Genomic DNA, 8,623 nt, shown 5'->3' on the forward strand with positions numbered 1-8,623 from the left:
GTCGCAACAAAAATATGCACTCTCGGGGGAGAAAGAATAATGCAAGATTGCGTCATGAGATGGTAATACAATCAGTTAACTATACTACTACTTGAAAATGATGATAATGCTTAATGTTTAGTATGGATATAGATGAAAGAAACCGGTGATGGGGTACAACCAAGCAAAGGAGTTGTGTGGATCAAAACACATAGAAGGGAAGATGGGGCGCTTGTATATGCAGAATTGGGAAGGGCAATGGTTGTCTATTGAATTAGTGGATACAAACACACAGATGTATATAATGTTAATTATTTGATTTAGTATAAAACCCCCATATTAGCCACACAACAATTATGTTGTCTTTTGTAGGTACAATTAGAGAACCTGGCATAACAACGAGCCACAACTTCTGGTGGGTCCTCAACCCCTAATGATGATGACTTTGATATATGGATTGGGTGTTACTCCTTCCACTCTAAGCATGAGCTGTAGAAATAGAACATTAGAGTCTACATCAACAAGATGAGGTTGTGGGCATGAGGATAGCAATGAATGATTCAGGTGGATAGAAGATAGCTTTGAAAATGTGACTAGAGCATGTAGTGATGTAGAACACCAAGTGGGAAGAATAATATTCATATTTCCTCAAAATCTTTGAGGCATGCTAAATGATGATTGGGATTTACCTTCAAGAGGTGCAGAGGTAATACGTGTGTCAAAGTACAATTTCAATATTGACATTCTAGATGTGTTTACTGATATTCTTTCTTGTTTGCTATCATTGTTAGGTTCCCAACCGATCGAGTGCACCACGTGAAGCATCATAGTATGTAAATACTAGATAGTGACATCTCCCCCCTTCTTCAAAGTATTCTCCTCCCAAGACCCCATATAGTTGGGACCATCATTTGAATTGTTTATATAAACCCATTTAAAAACTCCTTATAGCATGATGAATGAATGAATGAAGAGTTTTCTCTACTGATATGTTTGGTGCTAACTCCAAACTTGTGACGGTGTTGATTCTTTCATCTCTAGTGACTCCAAATTCTTTAGGACTTTGAGCAATGAGAAATGGAAATTCAGCTTCACTCTTCAGCCTTGCAGTCTCAACCATTGATTCACTCTTCAGCTTTGCAATGAGAAATGGACTTCAGTTTTGCAATGAGAAATAACTATACCAACCACTTATTCACTCTTCAGGACTTCAGTTTTGCAATGAGAAATGGAAATTCTTTCACTCTTCAGCTTCACTCTTCAGGACTCTAAACTGCAAGAAATGGAAATTCCGCTCTTTTTGTATTTGCTCCATCATGTACCTCTTTGCACACCTAAGATTCCATAGTTTCTTCTTTGCTCCCTTGCATCAAAGAGAACGCATTTATGATGAGTCAGAGGTACCAATTCCGTCCCCTTTTTTGCAAAGTCTTCCACATGGAATAGTTCCCAACAAAAAACCCTACCTTTAGGACCAAGAAAATTTTGAGTTAGCTCTTTTTCATATGCAAGTTGGGTTCCTCTCTGACCTTTGAGCTGGCTACCTTTGTCATAGTTTGTCCCTTCACTTTATCTGTAGTTTTAATGTTTGAGTGGCTATTTATGGATAATAGTTAAACCAAATTTTATTGCAGAAATGTAATTGAAAGGATATCACTTCGCTATAATCATCTAAGAAGTACTTATATTGCATACATTTCATAATTTGATATTTACAATTGTCTGCCATCTAGGTCAGGCCCCCCATATAGATCAATACTGTTAGCCCCTAGGAACTGGCACTATTAGGAATCAAGTTAAATAAGGTGTGCAATCTGGATACATGGAAGCTTGCTTCCTTCAGGTGTTGGCTATAAATCGAAGTTGCTAATCTCTTTTAACCAGTCTATACAACACTAAAATCATCTCCTACTTTGAGGTCTAAATAACCAAAAGATATAGCCAGTTTCAATCCTTGTATGGCTTGGATTCTTGTTCTCAATGTTCTTGGAACTTGCCTTTTGCAGGGAATATGCTGAGTTTTCTGGTAGGATCTAAGTAGGCATTTGAAGTGTCTTTAGAAGATGTTTCACAAACACAGCTTCAGGGAAAAAATGAAGTGATGTTGGAGTTTCCATTTGGATGATACAACTGGAGCCAATGAGGTGATCATATCACCCCACATATTAGTTTCTGCTATAAGACTATCTCTAATATATCTATAAATAACAATTTCTTGCGAATTGGGATTCCAACTGAATGGTAAGACTGGGATGTAATGGTCATATAATTTTTTTTTGTCCAAGTTTTCACATTTCTATTTTTTTTTTTTTTGTAAGTTCACATTTCACATTTCTAAATTGATGTCTGAATATATCATGACATCATGTTATTTCTCATATTAATTATTCGACTTTAGAACAGTATTAATAGAAATAACGTGGCAAATGTTTCTATCCAACAGGAGTTCATCATCTCGTTTATGAAAATTGAATGGATGGCTTTTATTGATTTTATTTCACTCTTTTGATGCTGCAACAGATTTCCATATATCTTTTGGCAGTCTGCATGATTTTGTTTTGTGTGAAAAGATGACGGCCCATTGAACAGTTGGTGCATGGATTAAGGCGATGATGCATTGGACTAGGTGAAAGCCATAAAAACTTTGGCTGTAAAAACTGTTTATGCTTTGAGCATTGCAAGGATGAAATTGTGCCTTAGTCGTGATGTTGCAGCAAAGATCAACAGGTGGCTTCTTAGGGGGTGGTTCAGTTTGAGATTTAGCCATCACCTCATATGAAACAGAGACATCTGTTCACAGTTGGGCTCTGGTTATGAGGTGTTGGAAGGGCGACCAAACACATCAGATATTTTGATGTTTTTAACATTTCATCCAAAATCCCTGTTTCACAGTTTCACTACTATATCAGATATGCATGATCATATCATGCATATTAGTGAACACCCTCTTAATCTCTACAAAACACTTTTGAGGATTTTTATGTCATGTTTCATATAGGGGCATTACTAAATCTCCTGATGTACTTGGATTTGTTGCAATTTCTCCAGGATGAAGATTTTGTTGCAGATAAGGATGATGGTGGCTCTCCAACTGATGATTGTGGAGAGGAGGAATCTGAAGCTAGTGAAAGTGGAGACAAAAAAGAGGCATATAACTTTGATTTGATTTTGTTTGCTTAAGTTGAATAATTGGAGGATCTTCTTCTATTTATAACACCTGTTTCTTTTTGTGCCAGAATCCTACCAAAAAGGAAGTCAAGAAAGATTCCTCTGCTTTTAAGGCACCTTCAGCTAAAAGGAAACCCAAGGAGGGAGATGAAAAGAAGAGAAAACAGAAAAGGAAAAAGGAGCCGAGTGCACCAAAGAGGGCAATGTCTGGGTTCTTTCACTTCTCACAAAGTGAAAGAGACGTAAGTTGTAGAGGGTAGAATCCTTAGTTTCTTTGCATGCTGTCGTGAATTTAGTTTTTTCTTTCAGATTACATATTATAAGGATTGTGTTGCCTGTAATTGGTTCAAGCTTCTTTTCCGACCAACATATCCTAATTTGCCCAACAACACAATCACCAAGTCTGAATCTCCAAACTCTCTGAGCTCGTCTATCCATTTTCTCAGATTGTTGAATGTTGCTCGTCGTGTTATGTCGTATACTAGCTAGCAATGCGCCCAAAGCTCCTCGGGAGTAAGAGCTGGTTATTGCTCTAAATCTGTAAATGGATAACGCTCACTTCAGCAGAGAGTAAAGGGACATCCTTTGGCCCCAAAAGAAAAACAAGAGCTAGTCATTTAATCATAGATGTGCTCATTTGTAAAAAAAAAAAGAAATGGATGTGCCCTACTTGCTCCCTTATAAAAACATTCAAAATAAAAAAGGGGAATGCCAACCCCATGAACAAGTAAACATTGCTACCATTAACATGATTTAGTAAGTTGAATTGTGCCTCTTGTCAATTCTAACACACCAGGCCCACTGGCGATACCATCTTGACTACTGGATTATTCTCTATGACAAATATATCAAAATTAGGATGTGCCCTAATGACCAATCCTCTAAATTAGAGGCATCTCTTATATGAAAGTTAGGGTGCACTATATGGTGGGATGACCAACCAAACTTTTGCCTTACATTTTCCCATTTTAGGGCATTGACCCTTTCTAAATGGGGTTAGTGCTACAGGGTGTTATAGAATTAGAGAGCCCTTACATGAATGCTTGCAAAGCAATGGGTTCACCTTGAACTGAACACATGCTGTAAATGGAATCATTCCTACTCTCTTAGAGTAGGATTAGCATTCCTTAATGCAATATCTAAAGCCCCAACTGAAAATGAGCTAAGCTTATAGCTTGGGGCTTGGGCTCCAACCTATGAATTCAACTCTAGCCTGGACTTCCATTGGTTGCAGCAACAAAAACCATCATGAAAATGATAGTTAACATTTTCTCGTGTAAACTGTAAGGATTTCCTATACCCACAACAACTCTACCCACACCTTATATTTATATGTGCTCCAACCAACATTTCCTTTCACACCTTTCCGGTATCATGTATTTTTGGTATCATAGCCAAACCCTATATTTATATAGTTATATTATTGTCTGGATATATTCTGTTTTACTTATGCTTCTTTTATCTCTTCCGAATTCCAACAACATTGAACACGACCCGTCTGATTGTACATTGGCAGAATATAAAGAAAACTAATCCTAGAATTTCCTCAACTGATGTTGCAAGGGCCCTTGGAGACAAATAGAAGAAGATGTCAGGTATTCTCATCTTAATCACAATATGTGCTCCATCTTTATTATTATTATTATTATTATTATTATTATTTCCAAATCAGGTATTGCTATCTAGGTTGTATAACTATAAATTACACTTTGGAAGCCTTCTTGACCATGTGGACTAGACATGAGAACTGATATACTGAAATTGACCTGAGAACTGATATACTGATCTAGGTACACTCAACGCCTAATGGATGATTAGAAACTATACCAAATGGATTAAAATTGATCATGTTTATAGGAAATTCCATCATACAAAACTATAAAAAGAAAAAAAAATCAACTTACAAAATAAAATAGAAGAAATGGATTATTTCTTGACTTAACTACTTGGGGAAGATACATTCTTTTTTGGGTACAAGGGAACATGAGATGCGAACTGAAATTAGCAGTGAAAAGGTTGTTCTTTTCTGTATGTTTGATGCCAATTTCATACTCCCTCTTCAAATTCTTATGTTTTGGTTTGTGTGTCAACAGGTGCCAATTGTGGGAGAAGGAAATTGAACTTAAGGAGATCAAAGAGCAATTGAATGAACTTGTAGGCCTACTACGGCAGAGCGAGATAGAGAAAAGAAATTGAAAAGCAGCAAAAGCTGAGAATATGGAAAAATTGAAAAGCACAGAGAAAAGAAATTCTTGTACAAGCCAAGAATTTATCAAATTGAAATTAAAATGTATTTGTGATTCAAATATTTTGAATGGAGAATTTTTTTAATTTTATTTGTAATTGATGTTTTTTTATTTTCATATTTTATTTTGATTTAAATGAATACAAAGAAGAGAAAACAGGTAATTTGAAGAAAATTAGAAAAAAATAAAAAAATAAGTTATTTGAAAAAAAAAATTATACTTTTAGAGGCAGTCGCGACTGCCGCCAAAGAAGTTCATGGCTGCCGCTAAAAAACACGCACCAACCTTTTAGCGACAGCCAAGTCAGATTTAGCAATAGTCACAGCTGCTGCTAAAAAACCTTTTTGCGGTTGTCTCACCAGTAATAGCGGTAGCCACGACTGCCAGTAAAAACCCTTTTAGCGGCAGTTTGCCGACTACGGATAAAGTCTCTAACCACAATTTTGGGGACTCTCGCTAAAAGTCATTTTTCTTTTAGTGACACAACATGCAATTGATATCAATTAAATAAACCATTAATAAATGATCGACCGAGAATTGGCTAATTGGTGTGTTAGCTGGTATATTCCATTGTTGACGCAGAATCGAATCCCACAACCAGCACTTTGGGGAAAAAGGGGTCAAAGGGGAAGTTGTTAAACAAAATTAAAAATGGAAATTGAAAAAGAAAATGCTCAACTGAACCCCAAAATTTGTTTTAAAAATTGCTGGAAAAAAGGTTGTTTGGAGATTTAGAAAACTCAAATAGCCGCATGAGAATATTTTTCAAAGTTAACAATTGAAAGAATACAAAGGGAGTCTATTAGAATATGAAAGTCCAGGGGGGCCTTTATTGCAAATTAATGATAGTTCAAGAGGATAATTACTACTACCCCCAAAGTACAAGGTAGTAATATATAATTCACCCTTTAAAAAAACAATAAACTTTCCAAGAATGTTCTGGTATAATACCAAATTTGGCTTTACTTTAAGGGTAAACTACTGAAACCTCCCCTAAAGTTTTTGACCATTGCTGAAACCTCCCTTCAAATTGATAAATGCAATCAGGCAATCACCTCCCCTGAACATCCTAACATAGTTACAAGTAGATCCCCTTTGTTAGAATCCTCTAAAAAGAGGCATGAAAATGTCCAAAATACTCATGTCATTATTTTTTTACCATAATGTTTGTTTTCCAAATTTTCTCTTCCTATGAATTGCTAGCCCCTTTCCAATCTCTTATCTAAAATTGAATTTTTGTTCCAAATTTGTCTTCATATCAATCATTCAAAGGTAAAGCTGCAACTTTAAAATTCTAAATTTTTTGTTGTTTATAAAGCTTGCATTAGCTTTTCTATAGAAACCAGCCAAGAAGAAATTGCATGAAAACTTTGGACATTTCTGTGACTCTTGGTAGAAGATTCTAACAAAAAGAGGTCTACTTGCAATTGTATTAAAAAGTTCAGGAGAGGTTAATGCAATTATCAAACCTCAGGGGAGGTTTCAGTAAAGGTCAGAAACTTCAGGGGTGATTTCAGCAAGTTATATCCTTAATTTAATAACAAAATTTTGAATTCAATGAGCAAAGATGCGCATGAACCCATCCAATAGTTTCCAAGGACCATGATTAATTATTCGCTTAGATATTGAAAGTTCAAACCCAGTTATAAAATAATAACAATAACAACAAACCCTAAACCTACTAAACCTAAACCTGGTCAGAAATCCAAAGACGAAGCTTTGAGAAGTAAAAGGGGTCATGTCACAACCAAGAACAAAGCCATCAAAACATTCAAATGTACTAAATCTAAACTAAACAATTGCAGGGGAAAAGAAAAACCCTTTTATTCATGTTTTGAGACAGAAATTTTATGGCTTCATGTCGGACCCTTTACTAATCATCGAAGGCCAGCCGAAGAAATATTCCCATTCACCCGTAGCCCTATTGAAAGAATAAAGGCCAGCTTTCATGATCGCCCAGGTACAATAACTGCTGCATCGATATAAATCCCTTTTTGCATGGTATATTTCGAAGCTACCGCTTACAGTAGACCCTCCTGTCCTTGTCCAATCCATCCCACACCAGAAGAGTGTTGTGTCGAACAGGTTGTCATGAAAACTCCAAGTATAGTTCTGGTTATAACCGATGACGTGGTCACCCAAATCGTCATCCTTCGATTTGCAGTGAACGTGGAGGTTCTTCCCAGGCTCCAACATGTTGATCAATATCACATGAATTTCTTTGTAGTAAGCTCCTGATACCACCATTGATGAATGGCTCAAATTGAGCACTATCAGCGCCATGGCTACCACATGCATGAAGCTCCAGCGAAACTGAGTACCCATTTCGGATCTCTTGATATGCTGTTAATGTTGTTCAACGTTGGTATATATATAACTGATGAGAATAATTAATGTGGGAGGGAAGAAGAGAGTTAACCCCTTTTAATAGAGTGTGATGAACCAGTAGGAGTGGCTACGCTGAGTGAATCATAGCTTGTTCATCACTGGTTGGTGTAGAACTTTTAAGCCAATGAGAGCTGGCACGTTAGGGCACACAGAGTTTACCCAGAGTGACCCTTCTCTCTGGATCATCACTCTTTAAACTTGCAAACTTGGCTCCATTTATTAGAGGGTCTCTCCACTTAATTATTTTATCTGTTGTACTAGACGTTGAAGTTAGTTATTCCCTGCTCATTGATTCCTGGTACAGATCACCCAAGTACGTTTCATGTAAACGTCCACAAGATAGTAACGTAAAGGTGCCAATTATCTAGCTCAGTTGGTAAGGACTCGTCTCTGGCCGGATATGTCTGAGACTTGAAATGACTCTTTTTCCTCACCAGGGTTTATTGATGCAGCTAAATCCCATCCAAACTGACATAGTTACAGCCTTAGGGGGATGTGCTATACTACTCCAAACTGATGACATAATTACAGCCTTTATCATTGTTAAAGCAATGTCAAGCATAACTTAAAGTTTCAACTTTACCCCCTCCTCCCATTAATTTATTTTTCTGTTCAAATTTTAAAGAATAATTCTACTTAACCTTTTTGAGAAGTGTAATAAAAAGGCTGCAGTAAAGTAAAATTAATACATTACATCAATATTTTTTTTTATTTGGAATGTTGACTAATAAAGAAAGGTATTTGCACCTTTTGTCAAAACAATAGAAGAAGTTTTTGCTAAAGTCAAAACATTGGGGAGTTTCATAGGATTGTTAGAAAACCCAAGGAGATTATTATAATTT

At 36.3% G+C, this 8,623-nt stretch overlaps 1 protein-coding gene and 1 long non-coding RNA gene across 2 annotated transcripts; one reads left to right on the plus strand and one right to left on the minus strand.

The window, feature by feature from the left end:
* Nucleotides 1-1,810: 1,810 nt before the first annotated feature.
* Nucleotides 1,811-4,740, plus strand: LOC148803031 (uncharacterized). The gene is made up of 3 exons (XR_016081161.1): nucleotides 1,811-2,123; nucleotides 2,500-3,389; nucleotides 4,664-4,740. It is a non-coding gene; the product is annotated as an uncharacterized LOC148803031 (long non-coding RNA).
* Nucleotides 4,741-7,241: 2,501 nt separating this feature from the next.
* Nucleotides 7,242-7,718, minus strand: LOC104609692 (S-protein homolog 24-like). The gene has a single exon (XM_010276064.1). The coding sequence runs from the start codon at nucleotides 7,716-7,718 to the stop codon at nucleotides 7,242-7,244; it is 477 nt and encodes a 158-aa protein (XP_010274366.1).
* Nucleotides 7,719-8,623: the final 905 nt, after the last annotated feature.

The sequence above is a fragment of the Nelumbo nucifera genome, chromosome 1 (assembly GCF_055504915.1).
Source record: "Nelumbo nucifera cultivar China Antique chromosome 1, China Antique-T2T, whole genome shotgun sequence".
Classification (NCBI taxonomy): domain Eukaryota; kingdom Viridiplantae; phylum Streptophyta; class Magnoliopsida; order Proteales; family Nelumbonaceae; genus Nelumbo; species Nelumbo nucifera.